The sequence below is a fragment of the Leptodactylus fuscus genome, chromosome 5 (assembly GCF_031893055.1).
Source record: "Leptodactylus fuscus isolate aLepFus1 chromosome 5, aLepFus1.hap2, whole genome shotgun sequence".
NCBI lineage: Eukaryota > Metazoa > Chordata > Amphibia > Anura > Leptodactylidae > Leptodactylus > Leptodactylus fuscus.
Window position 1 is genome coordinate 11,820,404 of NC_134269.1, and position 26,616 is coordinate 11,847,019.

At 45.4% G+C, this 26,616-nt stretch overlaps 1 protein-coding gene and 2 non-coding genes across 3 annotated transcripts in view; 2 read left to right on the plus strand and 1 right to left on the minus strand.

Moving 5' to 3' along the window:
* Positions 1 to 20, plus strand: part of TRNAI-AAU (transfer RNA isoleucine (anticodon AAU)) — a 74-nt gene extending 54 nt beyond the window's left edge. Inside the window, exon 1 of the tRNA in view lies at positions 1 to 20. This exon is cut by the window's left edge and continues 54 nt beyond it. This is a non-coding gene — a tRNA (tRNA-Ile).
* Positions 21 to 326: 306 nt separating this feature from the next.
* TRNAQ-CUG (transfer RNA glutamine (anticodon CUG)) lies at positions 327 to 398 on the minus strand. Its single transcript has one exon. It is a non-coding gene; the product is annotated as a tRNA-Gln (tRNA).
* Positions 399 to 4,141: 3,743 nt separating this feature from the next.
* Positions 4,142 to 26,616, plus strand: part of GUCY2D (guanylate cyclase 2D, retinal) — a 30,003-nt gene continuing 7,528 nt past the window's right edge. Inside the window, exons 1-12 of the mRNA XM_075272443.1 lie at positions 4,142 to 4,445; positions 5,036 to 5,806; positions 7,459 to 7,757; positions 7,849 to 8,200; positions 11,355 to 11,439; positions 13,364 to 13,457; positions 13,542 to 13,673; positions 16,481 to 16,561; positions 16,843 to 17,019; positions 25,495 to 25,651; positions 25,732 to 25,881; positions 25,968 to 26,116. Coding sequence (XP_075128544.1) covers positions 5,146 to 5,806; positions 7,459 to 7,757; positions 7,849 to 8,200; positions 11,355 to 11,439; positions 13,364 to 13,457; positions 13,542 to 13,673; positions 16,481 to 16,561; positions 16,843 to 17,019; positions 25,495 to 25,651; positions 25,732 to 25,881; positions 25,968 to 26,116 — 2,337 coding nt within the window. The 5' untranslated portion in view covers positions 4,142 to 4,445; positions 5,036 to 5,145. The remainder of the gene's footprint in view (positions 4,446 to 5,035; positions 5,807 to 7,458; positions 7,758 to 7,848; positions 8,201 to 11,354; positions 11,440 to 13,363; positions 13,458 to 13,541; positions 13,674 to 16,480; positions 16,562 to 16,842; positions 17,020 to 25,494; positions 25,652 to 25,731; positions 25,882 to 25,967; positions 26,117 to 26,616) is intronic.

Consider the following 26,616-nt stretch of genomic DNA (forward strand, 5'->3'; position numbering starts at 1 on the left):
TTCGATCCCCGTACGGGCCACTTCTTTTTCTAGTCTTTAAAAACCAAATATGTTTTTTTTTTTATTAATTTAGCAGATTTACCTCTAAACTGATCTCTTCCTTATAACACTATTTATTTAGATTTGTATAGCAATAGATGTGTCTCAGTATATAAAAAATGAAGCCCCATTCTTCATTTACCAGTCTCACCATTTAGTATAAAAGTCAACATATTTTCATACCTTGAAATAATTATTGAGAATTTTTTTCACATCTTCAGAATATAACTTTATGTAGATAAATAATGAGTTTAATCCAAATCGGGGGGAAAAAAAAAAAAAAATTCAGGTCCCACCGAGATTTGAACTCGGATCGCTGGATTCAGAGTCCAGAGTGCTAACCATTACACCATGGAACCTTGATGTGTGGCTTATGTTTACCCAACCTTGGATCTGTTTCCACCTAGTTTTCCATAGCTGGTTTTAGGAGGAGGGATATTACAACTTCGGGTTCTTTCAGTTCTCTGTATGGAGTGATCTCCGCTTAGTCCAGTGTTGGTTATACAGCCTGACCGTAGTGGTAAGGAAGGATCTCCGATAGTGTTCTTTCTCACACTTGGGGTGAAGCAGTCGGTCCCTGACAGTACTGCCCAGTGCTGTCACGGTCTCATACATGGGATGGGAGTTATTCTCCAGCATGGAGCTCACCACGGACAGTATACTTTGGTCACCCACCACCTGTACTGGGTCCAGGGGGCTCCCCAGGACAGAGCTGGCCCTTCTGATCAGCTTGTCGAATTGATATAGTTGATATGCTACTTCCCCACCAGGCCACTCCGAAGAAGATGGCTGATGCCACTGCAGAGTTGAAGAAGGCCCTAAGAAGTGGCCCCTGGACTCCAAAGGCCCTCAGCCTCCTGAGCAGGTAGAGTCTGCTGTGGCCCTTTCTGTGCAGCGCCTCCAGGTGATCGGCCCAGTCTAGTTTATTATTGAGGAGCACACCCAGATACTTATAGGTCCTGACTATCTCAAAGCCTGACCCCTGGATGTCCACTGTTTTTGGAGCATATCTCTGCTTGCGAGTCCACCACCATCTCCTTGGTTTTCCCAGCATTAACCCTGAGCTGGTTCTGCTGACACCAGTCCACACAGTTCCGGTTTAAGTCTCTGTATTCCCTGTCATCTCCATCACTGATAAGTCCTACTATAGCAGAGTCATCGGAGTACTCCTGTAAGTAACAGTTAGATGAGCTGCACCTAAAATCTACAGTGTGAAGAGAAATGGGGCAAGAACTGGGCTCTGTGGTGTCCCCCGTACTACAGATCACAGTGTCAGACACACAGTCCTGGGCTCTCACATACTGAGGGCGGTTTGTCAGGTAGTCTAGGATCTAGTTGTACTGGTGGTGGTCAACTCCAACATGGTACAGCTTGTTCCTTAGTAGCCCTGGCTCTATGGTGAACACTTGTGCAGAGAACACAGACGTAACCATGTGTAATAACACCCTAAAACTAATGCAGGGGGCAATAAAGTCCTGTTTCCTCTGCGTGGAGGGTTTGACTGTGGGCATTAGGTGATCTCCCGCTGTTCACCCTTTAACCCCATGTTTAGATTTGGACATCTCTTCCATCACTAGCTTTCAGCAGGACCAATTCAAGTTTAGATAAAAAAAATTACTGTGCGGGTTCCCATAGCCAGTTCATGCAGGGGAATGACACAGCTATGGAGCACTACACGTATGTGGAAGATTATAGTGAGGGAGCTGTGACAGAGGCATAGCACACAGGACTGCCAGCAAGAATTTGGGGGCCTATATTGCTCAGGCATGTGGCAGGGGCTGAACAGTTTATATAAACCGGCATTATCAGGGACAGGATGGGGATTATAAACTCAAAACATTGGTCATAGTGTGCAATGCAACACACAGAATTCTATTGTCTTAGATTTGGTGAATGGACAGTCCAGATATGTTTTTGAGGTACCAGTATATTCACAGATTTGTTTCAGAACTCTCTAATGTTCTGTATATATTAATCATGTTTGAAGAAATCCATGTAAACTGGAGGTACAACCTTCCAATATCAGGAGCTGATTTTTTTTTTTTGTCATATACAAATGCAACAAATGGGTCAAGTAAAAACACACCCTTAGGAGCCCATGTTCCTCGTTGCTTTCAAAAATAATGCCCCTCCCCCCATATCAGCGTTTTCCAAACTTTTTAGAGTTGGGGATACGCCATCCTATACTTTCCACACAGCACATACATAAATTCACCTTTTACCATTACCAAGCTCCTTCAGTGGCCCCACATAGTATCATGCTCCCCAGTAGCCCAACATGCAGTATCTGCTCCCTAGTGGCCCCCAAACACCTAATACTGCTCCATAGTGGCTCCTGGACACCTAATAGTGCTTCCAGGCAAGTAATTCTCTCCTGTGGCCCCTAGACAAGTAGTAATGTCACTCAGTGGCCCCTAGGCAAGTAATAATGTCTCCCCAGTAGTCCCCAGGCAACTAATAATGTCCCACAGTGGCCCCACAACACTTACCCATCCTTGGTCCCCAGAGCTCTGAGGTCTTCCTGCTGCTTGTCTGCAGCTCTATGCATCAGGTCTTCAACAGACATCACTATATGATACCTGGTCGGTAGAGCAGGAAGCTAAAGCCTTCCTGCTGCACCATTCTATTCACCTACGTCGGTATCCTAAGGATGCTGATGTAGTTAAAAGGGGACATTTGGCCATTTCTCCTCTGGATTGTTGTGGCACTCTTGGGGGGGGGGGGGGTCTTCATGGGACTCTACATGACCCAGTTGGGAATCACTGCTCCATACAGCCTAGTAGAAGACATTTGTAGCCAAGTTATATTTCAAATACATGAACCCAGTAACCCTGGTGGTCTTGGCCTCCGAGTTCTTGCGTATAGCCGATATTCTCTGTCCCTGTTGCTGGCACCGCCGCTTTACTGATGATCTTTCCACTTTCTGCCTCACCTTCTTTCTCTCTTCTCCAGTATCACATTCCTTTACAGACCGGTAAAAAAATACCAAAGGGGTTGACCAGGATTTGGTTTAATGGCCTATCCATGGGATAGGTTATAAATATTTCAGTGTTGAGGGGCCAACACTGGATCTGCTTCTGATGCCCATAATATACACAGCATGGTGCCAGCTGCCGTTGGCTCCATACCCTGTTTTGTGGCTGGGCATTGTCCCTGCAGCATAGCTCCTAATGACTTTAATGGAAACCAAGCTGCTGTATTGACAGGGACTATACAGGGACAGGAGCCAGCTGCTTACAGCTCCATACAGGTATTGGAAGTAGCGCCATATGTCTGATCCGTGGGGTGGCCAACTGTTAGACCATAAATATCTGTTTGGTGTTTGGCCATATTAAGGATAGACCATAAAAAATTCCTGGAAAACTCCTTTAACAGAAGCTTCTGAATACAGTTGCAAAATCTGCAGCAAGTTCCTCGCCAACCATGTGCCATTTATTGGAAGTGGCCCCATACAGGGTGCCAAGCTTTGGTCCACCACCTTTCAGATATATACGGCCTATTCTATAGTTATACCCCAGAACAGGTGATATATATATACTAATGGGGACTGACGTATACCAAGCTTATGTAAGGAGCACGGCACCCAACTGCTGAGCCGTATGTGGTCGAATTATTTATGCCGTCAATCTCCAGGTAGCTGGAAATCAATTCCTACGTTCTCGATCCTCACGATTATATTTCATGGTACTCTCTGTGATATAGGAAGATCTTCTCTTACATATATACACCCTTTTCTTTATTATATAAAGTGCACAGCTATCCCTCACTCCTCTCTATAGAGAAGATCTACAGACCTCCGAGGGCGGACGCTATTCTAACACACAGTAAGAGGTGACCTAATCTTTACCCCCCTTCAACAGTGCTTTGGCTAATCAGCTTAATGAGTTCTGAGAGAATTGTTGGAGAGGGGGTTATTGTGACAGGTGGAAAAGGAGCCCTGACATTTGCCTACCAAGAAAAGGAAGAATATTTTCCAGCTATTGGACCAGCGTTCGATTGGAAAATGTCCTTAAATGTCTATGAGCAGGAATAAACTCCTCTTTTTCTGGATCCACATTTGGAGCTGAAATCAAAAAGTCACAGAGCGAGATGTCAGAAGGTGACGGAGTTGCGATGAAAAATAGACAACCAAATAAATCGAAGGACTAGAGAATGTGACAGCCGACGGAGAAGGAGTAGAGATTAGGAGGAGGAGAGAGAAGAAGAAGAACTGTCCAATAAGTAGAAGATAGGGTAAGGAGAAAAAAAAGCAGATTAAAGATCAGGATTAGGTTCCTCTCTGGCTCTCTCCATCTTCTCGTCGTTACACGGACCTCTAGATCTCTAGGAATCTTCAACCTTCCAAACCAAACAACTGTACGAAACCAACGGTGTCAAACTTTCCTATCAAAACCCAGGATGTTCAGGTTAGTTCTTATGTGATAGATAATGTTTTTGGTAATTTTTGGAAAATGAAAGATCTGTTAATTTGCTTTATGGTCTATAATGAATGTCGATAGTTACATCTGTTATGTATATACTGAACAGGGTTCTAGATCAAGATTGTATATACAGAAACCTCGTTGAGACACCCTTCCAAAATTTCATTAAAACAGAGGAGGTGGTCCTCTCAATGAAGATGTCCGACCAACGTGTGTAGTATATAATGAAGCTGAAAATTTATTTTTGGAAATCTAGTGAGGGTCAATGGGTAGACGAAGATGTTCTTCAATGTATTTTGTAGAAATAATTTGGGTTTTTTGTTGGATAGACCATGTGAGCTTCTAGGGTTCTCCATGTATTACCCTTTAATAGACGTGTATATTTGTGAGATCTATCTTAAATTGTGCTGTCACAAAACAGATGTGACCGTGATCAGGTTGTCCAAATCCTACTTGACCTCTCTATAGCCTTTGTAAGGAAAATCCCTGGATCATTTCTAGGGCCACGACTGCTAAGCCTTAACGATTTCGACTACAACGTTCTAAAACTTGTCATCCTTTCTGTCTTTTACAAGTTTGTTTCCCTGCTGATCTCTCGTCCGTCAAAATATAACACAAATAGCCAAGAATCTACTCATCAACCTTCGCAATGACTTCCATCCATCTTTGAGATTGTGTTGACATCATGCCCCGTCCAAGATCTCTACCTTTCCTTTCAAACCACCCAAGGTGGACATTATCATCTTTGATGGTCTTCTATTTCTTCGTTTTAAGCATCTTACCAAAAACAATTTGGGCAGTCACCTTTCGAATTGGCTTAGTGGGCCCTTGGACATGTGACCCATTGATAGCAAAGGCTCTTCCTGATGTGGCAGCTCGCCTGGCAATTTCTGACTTAAACTCAGACCATAGACTTGCATCTGGTATTTGGTTTGATCATATGTTATTGACCCAAGGATGTTCTGCACCTCGTGCATTTGCATCTTTTGCTCTTATGGAACATTCAGTGGCTGCTTTTGTTGGACCAGCCAACCCTGCCTATTGTTCTGCTGCAAGCCTACTTACCAAAGGCTGGAACAAACCAATGTTGTCTTGGTCTTGCCTTGGAGTTCTGAGTCCTCTTCCACATCCGGTTCACATTATTTATGCTGTGTTAAGCTTCTTTCACTGGGCGGGTGTAGCTGTGGTAATGGCCCCCCAAGAGCATTGGGTTGGCGCTGGCCGGGAACTAGCAGATGCTCTTCGCAACTGGGGCCTTCCTGTTGGACCAGTAGTTACCATGGAAGAGGGAGAAGCTGGAGCAAGGGAAGCATTAAAGCGGGTAAAAAGACGAAAACGAGTGAGAGGTAAGTTGCTTTCTTTTCTAGATATACTGGATATAGGTCTAGTTTTGAGAACATTACACAATGCGTGTCCAATGGAAGGTTCTGACGTATGTCGTTGTATGACATACTGTAGCATATATCGCTGATAAGATCCCATAGTAAGAATACATATACCATACAGCCAGGGGCGAAACTGCCCCTTTTGCCGCCCGAGGCGAACTACAGAAAGCCCCCCCCCCCCACCGGGAGGAGGGGGTGGAGCGGAGGGGGCGTGGTGAAGTGCAGGGGGCGGGGTTTAGCACTGTTCGCCAGCAGTGAGCAGGCATGGAGACGTCCTGCTCTCTGCCTGAGCATGAGGGGTGGATGCTGGAGCAGCGCTGCTCCAGTGGCCTCCCCAAACCACCGCTCGGTGCTAAGCCAGTCCAGGACAGCTTGTCCTGGACTGGCTTAGGTAACCAAAAATGCTGCCCTCCCTGAGGCCCTGGCATAGCGCCGCCTGAAGCACTCGCTTCAGGTCGCCTCATGGGAGTATGAGTATTTTCAAGTATTTTCATGGTAAGGATGAGTATTTTCAAGTTCCCTATCCAGACTGAGCTTTGATAGTCTATAGGGAGTAGTGATCTGGCTTCTAATGAGTCAGGCTCATTACAGATTTTCCAAAAATTTCTGGTTCAGTTGGCCTGAGATTTTTAGGCTTTGCCATCTACAAATATCTTTAGACCCCAGAGTATAACAATTGGAGGCCCAGGGAAGGAGGGAGGTACAGAAAAATGGTAAACGGTAGAGATGAGCGAGTATATTCGATCGAGTGCCTCTGCCGCGTAATTCTTGGTGTGAAGAGGCGCCGGGGAAGGTGGGAGGGGCAGTAAAAATACGATGCCCCTCTCACCTTCCCTAGCGCTTTTTTGCACCGGGAACTGTGCGGCGGAGGTATTCGATTGAATATAATCACTTATGTCTAGTAAACAGCTCTTACACACCATTCTGTGGCATCTTGTCTTCTGTCCTGGTGTCTTCTGGCCTCCTGGGTGATGCCTGGTACCCCGGATATCATTGAGACCTGTGATTGGGCCTCAACGTTTCCCTGGGGCAGTTGATGTCACCCAGAAGGCTGTAATATTCCAGGACAGAACAGTGGATGCCAGAGAGTAGAGAAGAGTTGACCATGGGCTGTTTATTATTTTTCCATACTTCTCATCTCCATGAGGCCTCCAATTATTATAAGTATGGAGAAGACCCCAATGGCACTTTTGGTTCAAACTGAAACTTGCAGATTTGTTTCATGAACATTTCGTGGTTCGTACACCACTAGTAGTCTGAGACACCATCTTTTGGTCTTCAATAGAGCAGCCAAGAGCGGTGGTGGTGAATGTCTCAGCCTACCAACGCACAAGGTACATAGAGTAGTCTAAGGAACTGGTGGGCATTTAGAAGAATGAAAATAGGGCTGAAAATGAGAGAATCTGCTACAGAATGATTAAAAAGGAGGGCACCAAGTATTTTAAGTATGTATCATGCATATATTGTCAAAAATTTTATGGGAACCAGAATTTTGCTTTAGTCCAACCTTTAATGTTACCAAATACAAAAAGTGGTAAAAATAATAACAGCCCTAATATCCTTGGTGGGACAATTTATAAAAATAATAACATAACCTCTTTCATCCTCCGCAGTGGTGATCATGTGCATGCACTCTGTATTACTTGGTGGAGAGGAGCAACGTCATCTTCTAGAAATAGCTCATGAACTTCGTATGACAGATGGTTCAACAGTTTTTATTCCCTACGATACCCTTCTGTTCAGCCTTCCATACAACCGCCCCTTCCCAGTCTTCACCAACAATACTAAACTCCGACGTGCATATGATGCCGTCCTCACAGTCACCATCACCTCTCAACATGGCAACTTTTATGATACTTTCGAAGAAGCGAAAACCAGTGATGAAGTCCCAAGAGATACTGACCCCATGGAGGTAATTGACATTTGCCTCTAGGTCATCCATTAAAGTTCTTGTAACCCCACTTTCTTATGGTTTGTCCATGTGTTTTTATGCCTCCATCCAGGTCTCGCCACTCTTTGCAACCATCTACAACTCCATTTACCTTATGGCCAGAATCATTGAAAGGACTTACCGAGCAGGCCAGAAACTAACAGCTTCATCCATGGCACGACATGCTGCCAACTTACAGGTGGAAGGCTTTGGCTATCCACTAAACTTGGATGAAGATGGAGACTCCCTGACGCCATATGTGATTCTGGATACCAATGGAGAGAGCAGACTACTTACCCCAGTGTACACTATTAATACGGCTACAGGAGACCTTCATTACTTGAGGAAAATTCATTTTCCCTACAATTATTATCCTGGTACTGACTCCGATTGTTGGTTTGACAGGAGCTCCATCTGCATCGGAGGTATGGCATTTTTTTACCATTTTTTAATGTTTGAAAGGCTTTAACCGTGATAGTACATGGCTCAGGAGCTGGTTCCCTTCATACATGGCGGGTGGCAACTGTATTATAACCCACCGCTAACGGCCATTGTTGGTTTAATTTTTTTTGTGCTACATGAACCCCTTGACACTGTCTACTCCAAGTCCCTTTGTGCCCCAATACAATAATAGTGCCTTTTAATGTATAACATAGTGTTCCACAAGAGATGGGCAAACCTCCCAAGGTTTGTTTTCATTCGGCTAGCTCAGGTCCCTGATTTGTTTTGGGTCGGACAAGTTTGGATAGAACTGGAAGTGGAATTATCACACTAAATGGTCTCTTCAGACCCCGTAGTATAATGCTCACCACTAAGTGTAATGCCCACTTAATTGACCCTACACAATATAATGCCATCTCAATGGTCGCAACATAGTATAATTCTCCTTAGTAGTTGCCACACAGTATAGAGCCCCCTAAATAACCTATCACACTGTAAAGGATTGCCCTCTCAGTGACCCTCTCAAAGTATTACGGTCCTTTATGATGTCCCCCTTTTTTTTTTTTTTTACCTCCCACACAATATAATGCCCCCTTGGGGGTCTCAACAAAGTATAATGCCCCTTATTCCCTCTGTATATTATAATGGACCATCACGCAGTATTATAATGCCCTCCAATGACCCCCCTCACATAGTAAAATACCAACTTAGTGGCCACCTAAATAATACAATGCCCATTAAGTGGCCTATCACACAGTAAAATAATACCCTGTCAATGACCCCCTATACCAGACCTGGGCAAAGTACAGCCCCAGGGCCATATCCAGCCCTCTGACTGATTCAGACTGGCCCGCACAGCTTGACTAGGGAGGCGTGTCTTAGTGCCAGCAGGACAGTGCAAGAAGATGGAAACATGTGGTGTGTGTCCTAAGGTACTGAGAGGGGAATGTGAGATGCAGGGTGGAGAATGTATGTGTGTGTCTGTCTGTGTGTATGTGTGTGTGTGTGTGTGTGTGTGTGTGTGTGTGTCTCAGTAACCTAGGGGCAGAGATGGAGGGGGAATGTTATACTAGGGCAGAGATGGCTGATGGAGGGGGGAGGGATATGAAACTGCGGGAGAGATGGAGGGGGGACATGAAATGGGGCAGATTAAGGGGGCATTAAACCGTGGAGGTAGCTGAAGGGAAACCTGTCTGCCTCTAGTTGCCCCCAGTTTAATGACACCCTCCATCTACCCCTACGATTTAATGTCTGCTTCCAGCTGCCCAATTTTAATGTCCCCCTCTAGTTGCCCCCAGTTTCATGTCCCGCTCCAGCTGTCATTAATTTATTGCCCCCCTCCAACTACTACCACTGTTTAATGTCCCCCTCCAGCTGTCCCAGCTTCATGTCCCCTCTAGTTTCCCGCAGTTTAAACTGGGGCACCAGGAGGGGGACTTAATACTGTGGGGCAATTGGAAGGGAACATTATAATGTGGGGGCATATAGTGTACGGGTGACTGTAGGAGGATTATACTTTGTGGGGGCACATGGAAAGATGATTGGGAATGGGCGGAGTCAATGTAGAAGTGGGTGGAGTTAAATTTGCCGCGGCTCGGCCCTCTAGCATAGTTTCAATTTCTTATGCAGCCCCATGGGAAAAATAATTGCCCACCCCTGCCCTACACAATATAATACCTACATATAATTTAAAAAAAAATCAGTACTCACCTAGTCCTATGCCCACAGCTGCAAGCTCTGGCTCTAATGCTGTCTCTGACTTGGTGGTCATCACGCCTGCCAGCCACAGACAGAACTAGTTGCAACCTAAATGGTGGAATACAGAGCTGATGGCCTTTGGCTCAACAATATCTGCATCCTGAGGATGCAGATAGAGTTGAAATCATGACCTTATGCCAGAGACAGTGGGACAACATCTGAATTACAGGATTGTCCCACTGGATCCAGGGCTACTGACGGGCCCACCACTACCATAGTATACGTGCAGGTGTTCAGAGGACACGACAGATTTATGAGGGGGCATTGACCTCTTTATAAATCAATCGTTTTTCCCTGCGAAGAACCTCCAATCATTACATTCCTTGTATTACAAACTGAAACTACTGCATTGCAGTCTATGGTGAAATCCCTGTATAAATTTTGAATCCTCAATAGTTCTATTGCTATGGTGGGTCTGGAAACCCTTAAAAGGCTCAAATAACTATAGAGTGCCTATGATCTCATTGTAGGGGAGTCGTACCAGCAGCTAAATGTGAATGGCAGTGTAGGGGATTATTGGGCACACAAAGAGTTGATGTCCATGATCATAGAGAACAGTAAAACAGCAGAGACCTGGTGGCCATGGTGGCCATTTTCCATGTTTAGACGCCTGACATCTGCTGCCATATTATAAAGACCCCAAAGATATATCCTAAAAAAAAATTAGACAAAGTTACCTCTAAATAGGTTTTCTGTAGAACTTTAGTATTAGAGTAATGCAAAAAATGTTATTGTGTGATTTGTTAGAAAGGTACGCAATGCCAAGGACATCGTGTTCTGGTCCTCAGCTGTGTCATGTAAAGTTAGCCTGAAATGGCCTCATATCATGTGGGGTAATGTGGGAGCGGGGACAGAGGAGGGTTACATTTTGGGGATTCTAATTATAGTATGGAGGGGTTTACGTTAGAAATTGTGATAGGCCTGTCTGATAAGATGTGTCTTTAGTTTGCTTTTGAAGCTGTAGAAATTGGGAGTTAATCCGATTGTCCGGGGTAGAGCATTCCAGAGAAGTGGTGCAGCTCGGGAGAAGTCTTGTATACGAGCGGGGGAGGTTCTGATAAAATGATCACATATGAATGGAGGAACATGTGTAAGTTGGAGAATCTTATTGCTGGTCACATGACACAGCTAAGGACCAGAAATACAAATACAACCCCCAGAAGGTTTTCCTTAACTGGTTCTCAAACCTACTGGAGGATCTTTTAGTGTTGCGGTGGAACAGTCTAACCATACAGTGAAATATTTCCATGATAAATCCTCTAATGACCAAAGAAAAGTCTAATCTGCTCTATACCTCAAGGGTTAACCATTGTTAGGCTCATTTTAGGCTAATTCACCCAAATATTGCATTGTATGTAAAAGTCCCGGTTTTATTTCCAGGTGTGGATCCTGCTTTCGTGTTACTGATCTTCATACTGATCATGAGCTTTCTGCTTACCGGAGCTTCGCTCACGTGCTACATAAGGTCAGGATACTTCCTTCTTCTTCTATAAAATTTACTGAATGTGACGGACTGGGCCCTGACTGATAAAGGAAACAACAAGGAGATGTCCAGGGCTGTGGACGCAGGAGACCAGACCAGTGATACCAGGTTCACGCTAGCATTTGGCTTTCTGTACTTCGGGTCTGCTTGGGGACCTGAGGAATGGAAACTTATTCTGCTTAAAAAGTCGTTACACATGGAAACCCACCAAACCCTTCAAGGGCCCTGTCATCGAGTGAATCCCACACACTACATTAATAGTCTCTTCCTACTATGCTGCTTTTTCAAGGCGCAGTGACTGGTTTAATATAAAGTTTTCTGGTGGCAGACTCTCACCGGACCCCAGCACTGCAGGTAGATAAGCGGGGGTCAAACTGTGTTTTTGTCATTGTGAATGAGTGCCTCTGATACCGAGAAATCAGTTTCAATATGCAAATAAACAATGGAGGATTTGATGCTTACCTACAGTATATAGAGCAATGACAATACCCTCATATTCACAAAAACAGCGATATATCAAACAACGGAGACACCAATTTACCTGCAGGGTTGGGGTGATATACTGGGGTCTGGTGGGTGACACTAACCTATCTATCTGCAGGACTGGGGTGATATACTGGGGTCTGGTGGGTGACACTAACCTATCTATCTGCAGGGCTGGGGTGATATGCTGGTTCTGGTGACAGTAACCTATCTATCTGCAGGGCTGGGGTGATATGCTGGTTCTGGTGACAGTAACCTATCTATCTGCAGGGCTGGGGTGATATGCTGGGGTCTGGTGACAGTAACCTATCTATCTGCAGGGCTGGGGTGATATGCTGGATCTAGTGACACTAACCTATCTATCTGCAGGGCTGGGGTGATATGCTGGTTCTGGTGACAGTAACCTATCTATCTGCAGGGCTGGGGTGATATGCTGGTTCTGGTGACAGTAACCTATCTATCTGCAGGGCTGGGGTGATATGCTGGTTCTGGTGACAGTAACCTATCTATCTGCAGGGCTGGGGTGATATGCTGGTTCTGGTGACAATAACCTATCTATCTGCAGGGCTGGGGTGATATGCTGGTTCTGGTGACAGTAACCTATCTATCTGCAGGGCTGGGGTGATATGCTGGTTCTGGTGACAGTAACCTATCTATCTGCAGGGCTGGGGTGATATGCTGGTTCTGGTGACAATAACCTATCTATCTGCAGGGCTGGGGTGATATGCTGGATCTAGTGACACTAACCTATCTATCTGCAGGGCTGGGGTGATATGCTGGTCCTGGTGACAGTAACCTATCTATCTGCAGGGCTGGTGTGATATGCTGGATCTGGTGACAGTAACCTATCTATCTGCAGGGCTGGGGTGATATGCTGGTTCTGGTGACAGTAACCTATCTATCTGCAGGGCTGGGGTGATATGCTGGGGTCTGGTGACAGTAACCTATCTATCTGCAGGGCTGGAGTGATATGCTGGTTCTGGTGACAGTAACCTATCTATCTGCAGGGCTGGGGTGATATGCTGGTTCTGGTGACACTAACCTATCTATCTGCAGGACTGGGGTGATATGCTGGTTCTGGTGACCCTAACCTATCTATCTTCATGACTGGGATGATATACTATCTGTGGGGCTGGATTTATAGGCTGGTTCTGGTAGACCTAACCTTTCTATCTGCGGTGTTGGTTCGATATGGTGGGATCTGGTAGCCCTAACCTTTCTATCTGTGGGGTTGGGTTGATATGTTGGGATGTGGTGGCCCTAACCTTTCTATCTGTGGGGTTGGGTTAATACGATGGTTCTGGTGACAAACTCCCTTTAAGGTTTTTCAGTAGTGTCACCTATTGCCTCTGGAGTAGTGGTAATGCCATCTTAGCTAGAGATGACCAATGCCTCATACAAAACCATTTTTTTCTCCATGCAGAAGAAGACTTCAGCACGCCAAACTCATGAGAGGTCCTAATAAAATTATTCTTAACATGGATGACTTGGTTTTTATCTACACCCAAAGCAAAAAGGTGAGGACTGGGGAAATGGCAGAGCCAAGGGGAAGAACTGGAAAGGAGACAAAATGTTGATCTCGACCTCCTGTCTCTTTACAGAAATTGGGTGATGACAGCAGGTCGAGTTTACTGGGAAAAAGTGTCAGTGAAATTCGGACCCCACGTCATTCCATATCTGGGAAAAGTATGGGAGCAGCTACTCCATATACAACAAGTGTGGCAATCTACGAGGTAAGCATTAGCCATGTTGGTGGGAACTACCTTAAGATCATCCTGTGATGATTCTGAGTTCTTCTGTATCGTGCTGTTTGGTTGCTCTTCATATGATAGTATTTCCGAGCAGTGCTCTAGTTTTTGTCTGTATTCTTGTGTATCATGATCTCCAGTTTTGATGGATGTCATTTTGCCTATAGTCATGTTTTGACGAATGTCCCTCTGCCTGTATTCCTGTTTGGATGGATCATGGGAAGAATATGCAAATCTGTCTTCCATGATGTAATTAGGAAGACAGAGCCTCAATCATGCAGCCCAATAGGGGGCGCTCCCTTTAACATCATGCCCGACCTTCCAGAGGACTTGTGCTTGCAATGATGTGGGATTTTACCAGGTAGTAATCCCACATCATTGCAGCAAAGGCCTCTGGAAGGTCGGGCATGATGTTAAAGGGAGCGCCCTCTATTGAGCTGCATGACTGCGGCTTTGTCTTCCTAATTACATCATGGAAGACAGACTTGCACATCCTCAGTTAGCGCCCTCTATTGGTGTGCATGACTGAGGCACTGACTTCCTAATTACATCATGGAAGACACATTTGCATATTCTTCCCATGTTCCTTTGCACAGTGGAGCGTAAAATGGCTTAATAAGACTCCACACACCTAAATGGTGGTCTCTCCCTAAGGAGTGACAATATCCCCCCAATCCTATTCGGATGGATGTTGGTCTGTCTGTATTCTCATTTGAATGGCTGTCCTTCTGCCTTTGTTCCTGTTTGGACCCATGTTCCTTTTTTGGATACATACCTCTGCTACCTGTCCTAACTTCTGGACCTTCTGTTATTGCTCTGATATAGTATGATCTCTGTTGTCTCTCCTGGTCTCCAGACCTTCTGTCATAGTACGTACCTCTGCTACCTGCCTTGGATTCCTGTGCAAGTTTTGTCTTCTTCTAGCTGTATGTCCTGGCCTTCTACTACCAGTCCTGAAGACTTGCTTGTCTATTGACTGTGTATGAATGCTGTCCGCTATGATATTAGTCTGTCTGGACACATTGTGTTACCTGAGTCTTTGTTGCGTTGCACCATAGTCTCTGACCTAGATGGTAGACTTTCACCAACACCAGGGTCTCTTCAAGAAAAAGCAACCTTATGGTCTCCCACTGGTAAGGTCCAGATCCCTAGACAACACCCTTAGAAGTAGCCTTAAGGCAAACTGGTTTGTTGAGTGAGTCCACAACCCAGTGTCCATTATCATGTGATTATTTCACGGACCTCGCTGACAAACCAAAACCTGTCCTATAAATTCTGTATTCTGTGATAGTTCATCGGAACCCATATCTGTCCTAAGTCAAATCAATTTGGTGACACATCAAGGCCACAACCCATTGCCCAGATTATAAAGGTCAATTCGGACTTGGTTTTGTCAGTGAACTACTTTTTTCTTTTCAAACATATTTACCAACATCAAATATTCAAAGTTTGTGTCCACCCTGTTGTCCATCTTTGAGGAAGACACCAAAAAGGCTACCGACATTAAACAATTGTGACTCACAATTAAGAATTGAACTTTATGAGAAGACGTCTTGAAAGTAAAAAAAATCTTCCATATAATACTTTAACATTAAACATTGGGAGCCCTAAATTTCACCAATTCTAATTGTTGTTAATAGGCCCCACTCCTCTGATTCCAGCACAGTTGGAATTTTTTCTCTAGCCCCCACCGTTCCTGAGCACCAAGTGCAGTTAGTTTTGGTCCCTGATGTGCCATTTAAGATCAGGACTGTCAGGTGGGCGGTGTCAGGCAGGGGGTGTGATTTAGAGCTCCAATCAGAGACCACCAGTGTCAGAGCTTAGACTCATACTACTTGCCTACTCTAGCCTGACACCTCCTCCTGACAGTACAGAGACTGAGTCGTGTTTTAGGCACCAAAACTAACAACACTGATTGCTCAAGAATGGTGGGGGGCTAGAGAAAATTTCCAAATGTGCCTATTAACACTATTAGGAACTGGAGTTTGTGGAGGTGAAAGGTCTTCTTTAAATGTCTACTCCATGACTATGACCAGATAGTTCTTTAGAGTAACCAGAGATAGACGAACCTCTGAAGATTCATATAATTTCGGATTTGGGTGGTTTGGCCCAAAGATTCATTTTGGATGGAATACAATCTTGATCCAGAAGTGAAATTATTACAGTGTGGGGTCTAAGGGAGGTGTGGAAAATAACAGCTGCATTTACCTTCTCTCATCTCTCCTGGGCATCTTCGTGGTGTCCATGCTCCTTCTGGCTCAGCTTTCAGCCTCTTGAAGGACTTCGGGCCTCCAGGGTCCCTACTGAAGCATCATCATATCCCGCAGGGCTTTATGGACTTTATCGGTCACTGTCCCATATAGGGCGCCATTATGACATTTGCGTAGGAGGCTTGAAGAGAACCCAAAGGGAGAGCCGGACAGTACATTGATGTCCAGGGCCTCCTTTAGGGTCTGAAGAGACCTCTGTGTATATTAATTTCAACCCCAATTTGCAGTTGATGAACTCTAAAAATTTTGAGTTCCCGTCAAAACCTAAACTTTTGGAAAATTATGGTCAACTCCGGTTTGATCTGACCCATTTTGCTCTTCTAGTGCCAAAATGGAAGAGGTATCTAAACGTTATGGTATCCTTTGCCTTGTCCATACCCTTATGGGTATATTTTGTGGAAACATCTTTCCTTCAAGATGTCAAGACTTGGGTCGAAATGCTCTTTAGATGATTCTTGTTTTTGGACATGTATGTTGCTGCTTATACTTTAGTGACATGTTTTATACATTCCCATTTTCCAGGGGGATTGGATATGGCTAAAAAAGTTCCCTGGTGAGAAGCATGGAGAGATGAGGCTAGCCACGAGGAACGCTTTCTGCACGGTAAATGAATGTTATGTTCTTCTAGGGGTTGTCTAGGACTATGATATCGATTCCTGTGGAGGCTTCACCAATTGCATTTGAGCAATGAACTTGATGTGGAACTCACAAGTTCTGCCATCTCTTCAAACCGCTTTTTATAGGAGTCCTGGGAATTGGAATTTACCAATCTAATATTGAGGTCCTATCCCGAGGATAGCTCAACACTATCATAGTCCTGGATAATCCCTTTAATCATGGCTATGTAAATAATAACAGAATTTTGTTTCCACCATCTTCTTCAGCTTCGTGAACTACGTCATGAAAATGTGAACCTCTATTTGGGTTTGTTCAATGACATGGGAGTTCTTGGAGTTGTGTCTGAACATTGTTCTCGTGGAAGCTTGGAGGATCTGATCCAGAACCAAGACATGAAGCTTGACTGGATGTTTAAGTCTTCACTTCTTCTCGATCTTATCAAGGTGGGGATATAGTAAGTCGATATACAGTGAGTGGTTGAGCTTGATGTTCTTGATGTTTCCCTTATTTTATAGGATTTATATCACTGTTGAGTTATCATAATGGGTCAGTAGACCTCCATCCTCCATACATGGTGCTACGTTCTTATGTATAGGGTTACAATAGCTTGGACACATATCCATTAAAAGGAAAGAGTCTCCAATTTATTTACTTAAAGCAGGTGGTGAAATCGATCCCTTTTTTCTAATCTGTTTTTATTTTCTGTCCATGATTATAGGGGCGGCCATCTTTCTTGAGATTCTCCTTTGCTCGATTAAGAGCATTTAGTGATGGTCTACGTCATCTATGGCCATACACAGCAATAGACTGGAGTTGACTCGTTCAGGTCTATGGGAGAGTTTTCTAGACCTGATCTGTTTAGCGAGGAGATGAGCTAGAACATCATCCAGTGTCAGTAGTGGATGCAATAATGGATCACAATGGGTGTTATCTGTTGAGGTGTGAACTTCTATTGTGATCCTGTATGTCTGGTTTTTGATATAAATGAGGTCACCTCTGAAATAAAAAAAACCCCTACAGAATTAGCAAGCGTAAGCTATAGCTTTAGTGGACAGGGTGGAAATGATGACATGGAGAAGTAACAATATGATCATCAAAAATTCATAAAAACTTGGTGGAAAAATGAGGCCATTTTTGGTGGCACATTCCGTAAAAGTTCAAGCTAAACATCTAGCCCCTTTTTTAAGCACTACCCTTACTACGTGTTGGGGAAGGGAATCCCATAGCTTACTTCCCTATGTAGTCATCTAAATTGTTTTTCATTCAAACATAATGTCCTCTGTAAAGTTCTTAATAAATATTATGGTGGTAAGGTGGAGCATGCAACATAGTGTGGTGATGTCACACTGCAGTGGCTTTCCTCGCCATACTTGAGATGGTGACAGGGTCCAAACACCTGAGGATTTAAGTATCAAGTAGGGAGTCTGAGATCCGTCATCTCCCTGATCTGGGAGGAATATGAGTTGGAATGGCAAACCAGCTCGTAATGAATAGAGATGAGCGAACAGTAAAATGTTCGATATCCGATATTTGTTTCGAGTAGCCCCTCAATATTCGACTACTCGAATCGAATATCGAACCCTATTATAGTCTATGGGGGGGGAATGCTCGTTTCAGGGGTAGGCAACATTCGATAAAATTATACTTACCAAGTCCACGAGTGAGGGTCGGGCTGGATCCTCCGAGAAGTCTTCTCCGTGTAGCATCCCCGCGGCATCTTCCAGCTTTGAATTCACTCTGCCAGGCATCGGGCCTGGGCAGAGCCGACTGCGCATGCGCACACTACAAGCGCCCGATGCCTGGCAGAGTGAATTCAGAGCCGGAAGACGCCGTGGGGAAGCTGCACGGAGAAGACTTCTAAAGGTAGGAGAAGAACCAGCGTTGATTGGCCGACTGTATAGCATTCGGCCAATCAATGCTGGTTCTGCATCGAACTTTTCCATTCAAACAGCGAGTGGTATTCGATCGAGTACGAGTATTTCGAATACCGTAGCATTCGATCGAATACCTACTCGATCGAGTACTACTCGCTCATCTCTAGTAATGAACCAAATTCCAAAAATTTTGGTATCACAGTATACGGGGTTTCACCACTCATGAATCATTATTACAAAATGGGGTTTCTTAAAGCCCAGAGTCTAATTGGAGGTCAGGGAAGATACGTTGAAAAAAGAAAGGTTGTGATGGTGACACTAGAGAGGAGTGAGTAGTATTCGATCGAATTCCTTGCCGCCATAGGAATGCGTGTAAGCGGCCAAACACCAGGTGGTTAAGCGCATCGAATATTCGATGCACTTAACTCCTTGGTGTTCGGCCGCTTACACGCATTCCTATGGCGGAGAGGAATTCGATCGAATACTACTTGCTCATCTCTAGTTGACACCCCGCTGCTCCAGTGGCCTCCCCAATCCACCGCTCGGTGACGGTAACGCTAAGCCAGTCCAGGAGAGCTTGTCCTGGACTGGCTTAGGTAAGCAAAAATGCCGCCCTCCCCGGGGCCCTGACATAGCGCCGCCTGAAGCGGTCGCTTCAGGTCGCCTCATGGGAGGTGCGGCGCTGCCCTGAGGCCCAACAAAGACCTCAGGGGTAATATATAGATTGGAAGAGCACACTGGAAGAAGGAATTAGAACCCAGTATTGCTTTTTGTTTATTTGTTGTTACATACCTTCCCTGGCCTCCAGATATTATTCTCTAAGGCCTCACGAGACCCCAGGGTATAAAATCCAATCTTCCCAGGAAACCACGTGAATATTTACAACACGGGGAAATAGTTATGTAGGGAATTACTATTGCTGTGGATAAAGCAGAGCGATGGTTGGGGATGCAGGAATTGATGGTTAAGGGGAAAGAGTCTTTATTGTGTCTTGTTAGGTCTCCATTAGGGTTGGGTAGACGTCTTAATTTCTTATACACAGAGATATGTAAATATTGGTTTGGATTATGAGCGGCCTGAACAATGGAATCAAAAGACTGACTGCATTTGGGCGATAAGAAATCTTTTGCCGACTTCTCAGACCCCTTCACGCGATGAGTGAAATTGAAATTTGGAAAAGCCCCAAAAGTTAGACCTGTCCATAACGGCTGGCCTTTCTGAATAATGAGGCGAGACTTATAGAGTAAACGTGATCTTATTTTGAGATTAGTGAAGGGTTGGCGAGTGGAGTGAACTGGGATGCCTCTACGTCTTACTCTCGACTTGCACATGTTGATGTTGGGGATAAGAAGGGATAAGAAGATCTGGCTTTGGTGTCTTCACAGAACTACCATTAGCTGTATACCGGTGATAAAGGTCAGATTGACTGAGACATCCAGTACAGCAAGCAATAAGCCACTGATAAGCCATTGTACCAGAATGCATTTGTGTTCTTGCGAGTAAAGAGTATGTTCTATTTGCTATCAGTTTGAATTTTGTAGTGGATTTTCTTCTTAATTGATATTGGCTTTGTAAAGTCATCCACTATTACCATAACCGTGGAGACATTTCGGACTGGATGGCTTATTTGTCATCTCAGTATCAGCAGGATGGTGTTTCCTCTGACAGTGACACTGTGACTTGGAGCCAGTTCAGTGCTTTCCTTCTGCTCCTCCTTCTTTACAGTTTATTTACAGCTTAATAGAAGCATTTATTTTCCTTCATGTCTTTACTGACTTTTTGAGGGGTGTCTTCTTTGTTCCTAACTGTCAGTACCCAAGGAGCTTAGGAAAATATTCAAGATAGTGTTCTTGTTCATGAGATGTATGAGAACTATCATTTGGATTATGATGAGGAGTATCAGGTGGAGGTGGAGGACATGACTGAAATGTATAGTTGTGTTGGTGGTGGTATTAGTGACACTTGTAGCCACATTGATAGTGGTGGTAGTGGTCCTGGGCCACTATGGGACATAAAACTGTGTGTAGGAGCCGCTATGGGGGATAATACTGTGTGCAGGGGCCGCTATCGGACATAATACTGTGTGCAGGGGCCACTATGGGGGATAACACTGTGTGCAGGGACCACTATGGGACATAATACTGTGTGCAGGGGCCACTATGGGACATAATACTGTGTGCAGGGGTCACTATGGGGCATAATACTGTGTGCAGGGGCCACTATGGGGGATAATACTGTGTGCAGGGGCCACTATGGAGCATAATACTGTGTGCAGGGGCCACTATGGGGGATAATACTGTGTGCAGGGGACACTATAGGGAATAATACTGTGTGCAGGGGCCACTATGGGGGATAATACTGTGTGCAGGGGCCACTATGGGGCATAATACTGTGTGTAGGGGCCACTATGGGGGATAACACTGTGTGCAGGGACCACTATGGGGCATAATACTGTGTGCAGGGGCCACTATGGGGCATAATACTGTGTGCAGGGGACACTATGGAGCATAATACTGTGTGTAGGGGCCACTATGGGGGATAACACTGTGTGCAGGGACCACTATGGGGCATAAGACTGTGTGCAGGGGCCACTATGGGACATAATACTGTGTGCAGGGACCACTATGGGGCATAATACTGTGTGTAGGGGCCACTATGGGGGATAACACTGTGTGCAGGGACCACTATGGGGCATAATACTGTGTGCAGGGGCCACTATGGGGCATAATACTGTGTGCAGGGGACACTATGGAGCATAATACTGTGTGCAGGGGCCACTATGGGGGATAATACTGTGTGCAGGGGCCACTATGGGACATAATACTGTGTGCAGGGGCCGCTATCGGACATAACACTGTGTGCAGGGACCACTATGGGGCATAATACTGTGTGTAGGGGCCACTATGGGGGATAACACTGTGTGCAGGGACCACTATGGGGCATAATACTGTGTGCAGGGGCCACTATGGGGCATAATACTGTGTGCAGGGGACACTATGGAGCATAATACTGTGTGCAGGGGCCACTATGGGGGATAATACTGTGTGCAGGGGACACTATGGGGAATAATACTGTGTGCAGGGGCCACTATGGGACATAATACTGTGTGCAGGGGCCGCTATCGGACATAATACTGTGTGCAGGGACCACTATGGGGGATAACACTGTGTGCAGGGACCACTATGGGGCATAATACTGTGTGCAGGGGCCACTATGGGACATAATACTGTGTGCAGGGGCCACTATGGGGCATAATACTGTGTGCAGGGGACACTATGGGGAATAATACTGTGTGCAGGGGCCACTATGGAGCATAATACTGTGTGCAGGGGCCGCTATCGGACATAATACTGTGTGCAGGGACCACTATGGGGCATAATACTGTGTGCAGGGGCCACTATGGGACATAATACTGTGTGCAGGGGCCACTATGGGGCATAATACTGTGTGCAGGGGACACTATGGGGAATAATACTGTGTGCAGGGGCCACTATGGAGCATAATACTGTGTGCAGGGGCCACTATGGGACATAATACTGTGTGCAGGGGCCGCTATCGGACATAATACTGTGTGCAGGGGCCACTATGGGGGATAATACTGTGTGCAGGGGCCACTATGGGGCATAATACTGTGTGCAGGGGCCACTATGGGACATAATACTGTGTGCAGGGGCCACTATGGGGCATAATACTGTGTGCAGGGGCCATTATGGGGCATAATACTGTGTGCAGGGGCCACTATGGGGGATAATACTGTGTGCAGGGGCCACTATGGGGCATAATACTGTGTGCAGGGGCCACTATGGGACATAATACTGTGTGCAGGGGCCACTATGGGATATAATACTGTGTGCAGGGGCCACTATGGGACATAATACTGTGTGCAGGGGCCACTATGGGACATAATACTGTGTGCAGGGGCCACTATGGGGGATAATACTGTGTGCAGGGGCCATTATGGGGCATAATACTGTGTGCAGGGGCCACTATGGGACATAATACTGTGTGCAGGGGCCACTATGGGACATAATACTGTGTGCAGGGGCCATTATGGGGCATAATACTGTGTGCAGGGGCCACTATGGGGCATAATACTGTGTACAGGGGTCATTATGGGGCATAATACTGTGTGCAGGGGCCACTATGGGGTATAATACTGTGTACAGGGGCCACTATGGGGCATAATACTGTGTGCAGGGGCCACTATGGGATATAATACTGTGTGCAGGGGCCACTATGGGACATAATACTGTGTGCAGGGGCCACTATGGGACATAATACTGTGTGCAGGGGCCACTATGGGGGATAATACTGTGTGCAGGGGCCACTATGGGGCATAATACTGTGTACAGGGGCCACTATGGGACATAATACTGTGTGTAGGGGTCACTATGGGACATAATACTGTGTGCAGGGGCCACTATGGGACATAATACTGTGTGCAGGGGCCACTATGGGACATAATACTGTGTGCAGGGGTCATTATGGGGCATAATACTGTGTGCAGGGGCCATTATGGGACATAATACTGTGTGCAGGGGCCACTATGGGGGATAATACTGTGTGCAGGGGCCACTATGGGATATAATACTGTGTGCAGGGGCCACTATGGGACATAATACTGTGTGCAGGGGCCACTATGGGACATAATACTGTGTGCAGGGGCCACTATGGGGGATAATACTGTGTGCAGGGGCCACTATGGGGCATAATACTGTGTACAGGGGCCACTATGGGACATAATACTGTGTGTAGGGGTCACTATGGGACATAATACTGTGTGCAGGGGCCACTATGGGACATAATACTGTGTGCAGGGGCCACTATGGGACATAATACTGTGTGCAGGGGCCACTATGGGGGATAATACTGTGTGCAGGGGCCACTATGGGGGATAATACTGTGTGCAGGGGCCACTATGGGGACATAATACTGTGTGCAGGGGCCACTATGGGATATAATACTGTGTGCAGGGGCCACTATGGGACATAATACTGTGTGCAGGGGCCACTATGGGACATAATACTGTGTGCAGGGGCCACTATGGGGGATAATACTGTGTGCAGGGGCCACTATGGGGCATAATACTGTGTACAGGGGCCACTATGGGACATAATACTGTGTGTAGGGGTCACTATGGGACATAATACTGTGTGCAGGGGCCACTATGGGACATAATACTGTGTGCAGGGGCCACTATGGGACATAATACTGTGTGCAGGGGTCATTATGGGGCATAATACTGTGTGCAGGGGCCATTATGGGACATAATACTGTGTGCAGGGGCCACTATGGGGGATAATACTGTGTGCAGGGGCCACTATGGGATATAATACTGTGTGCAGGGGCCACTATGGGACATAATACTGTGTGCAGGGGCCACTATGGGACATAATACTGTGTGCAGGGGCCACTATGGGACATAATACTGTGTGCAGGGGCCACTATGGGACATAATACTGTGTGCAGGGGCCACTATGGGGGATAATACTGTGTGCAGGGGCCACTATGGGGGATAATACTGTGTGCAGGGGCCACTATGGGGACATAATACTGTGTACAGGGGCCACTATGGGGCATAATACTGTGTGCAGGGGTCATTATGGGGCATAATACTGTGTGCAGGGGCCATTATGGGACATAATACTGTGTGCAGGGGTCATTATGGGGCATAATACTGTGTACAGGAATGCGGAGAAGGGGGTTGGTTGAGGTCTTTGGTGTCAGTCAGGAAGGGGGGGGGGGCATGTCAAAAGTTTGCCACGGGGCCCCGCCATTCCTAGTTACGCCACTGTACAGCAGATATAGATCTGTGAGGATTTACACGCACCTCTGCTGATTCCAAAGAACAGATTTACCCTTGCTGACTGTAGGGACTGGCTATTTGTTACTTCCCGGTGCTAATTTTTTGAAGTGCCATTGCTTATTTTGATTCGTCTACTGTATCTGCCCTTCTTCGAAAGGGATCATGTTTGTACTGCTTGCTGAAGGCATTACTTCTTCCCATACCTCATTGCGTATACAAAACCATCAGGTCCCAAACAGGAATTATTTTTGGACTGTTTTTAATTTTGAAAAGCTGTATCCCTGCTGCATGGTACCACCACTAACCCTCTACTTACCTATTGTCGTATCTCATGCTGTCTCTTTAGCAATACTAATACTGTCTTTGCATCCTTGAAAGCTGTTGGGTACAGTCGTAGGAGACCTCAGAGTGTTCTACACAAATAAAATTTGCACATTCCTGCTTCAAAAAAATTGGGTGAACCATTTCTTTCCGATCCGGGTTGGACCCGAATATTCCAAATTGTTGTTTTTTAACGAAACCGAAGAATTGTGTATTTGGACCACAATGCATTATAGTAAATTATTATACTATGGGGTCTCTTCAGAGGCGAGTTGTTAAAAAATCAAAACCATTTATACTTACCATCCCTTACCTACTTTGAACCTCCTCCTGTGATGTTTGGGAGTAGGTGCACTCCCTATGAATGGTATTACACTACCCAGCCTTTGGATTGCCTAGAGAGTGGTGTCACCTGTCTAGATGGTGGAAACTGTGGAAGATGTTTGTGAATGTCGATGGCTCAAAAGATCTTCTCTGCTGGTGGTCTGTCTGGGCCTCTTCACCATGTTCATGAAGACACTGTTCCCGATAGCTCCTAACAGTTAGGTCAGAATGGCCATTGAAAGGCCACCCTGTTTCTCACAGTCCAATGATGCAACCCCTCTCACAGTCCTCTGGGAAAAATGTCTTCTACTAAGCCAAAGAGGCTTGTTGATCTATCACCAAGAAGTACACTACCCAAAAGTAGCTTCTGAGAACCTTTTCACGTGGAAGCACTTTTACACCCTCTTGTGATAAGACTCAGTGTCCAATCAAACCTGTAAAGACTTCCATATCTGCCTGAGACATAATTGCTTGATGAGTACGTTATGTACATGGAGACATCTACTCATGATAAGTAGATATCCCCTTTATGACCTCTCAGTGACCTATCTCTAGTCATGTGATACAACGGTTCTCTTGTATTCCTTTTCTAGGGCTTGAAATTCCTTCATCACCGGGAAATTGCTCATGGACGTCTTAAATCTCGGAACTGTGTTGTAGACGGTAGATTTGTCCTTAAAGTGACAGATTATGGTATAAATGAACTGTATGAAGCTCAAAGAATATCTCACGCTGAATTGTTACCTGAAGGTAAAACTTGTAGGTGGATCTTGTCCGGTAACATCTACATCAAGGGTTTCATATTGTCTTCACCAAGTTTCTTCTTTTAGATCTATTCTGGACAGCCCCAGAACTCTTACGGGACGCAGTTCCATGTCATAAAGGATCGTACCGAGGAGATATCTATAGTTTTGCCATTATAATGCAGGAGGTGATCATACGAGGAGCCCCTTACTGCATGTTTGAGCTTTCGGCAGATGGTAAGGACATTACCATCGCATCCGATTTATTCTTTCCGAAAATTGTTCCCCCCAATATAGCTTTTTTCCCATTCTGTTTCTGATAGAGATTATACGAAAGGTTCGCCGTCCTCCACCACTTTGCCGTCCCTCTGTGTCTCTAGACCAAGCCCCTCCTGAGTGTATTCATTTAATGAAACAGTGTTGGAGCGAACATCCAGACCGAAGACCAAACATAGACCAGATCTTTGATCAAGTGAGTTTTTCTGTTTTTGTGTTCATTGCCATGTTAGACCCTGTAATTACCATATGATTGGCCGTTCAAGGCTCCTTATATGAAAATAAGTCCTCCTTGGTGTAAAAGGAGAACGTGCTCTAGCACCACCTTTTGGAAGGTAGCTCCCTATAGATCAATGCTTGGTTTTCATGAAACCTAATGGCATAATCTTGGGAATAAAGCCAAGTCAAAAGGAAGAGGGACACATCCACAGACAGCTGTTGCCTCTCATCAGTGCAAAGGTGGCGCTAGAGCAAGTTCTCCTTTTCCACCGAGGACTTACCCATATATTTGATTTCCAGAATTCAGAGCAGGGCATGCATGCTCCTTAAGGTATAGGCAAATAAGTCCTCCTTGATGTAAAAGGAGAACGTGCTCTAGCGCCACCTTTTGGAAGGTAGCTCCCTATAGATCAATGTTTATATTTCATGAAACCTAGTGGCATAATCTTGAGAATAAAGCCAAGTCAAAAGGAAGAG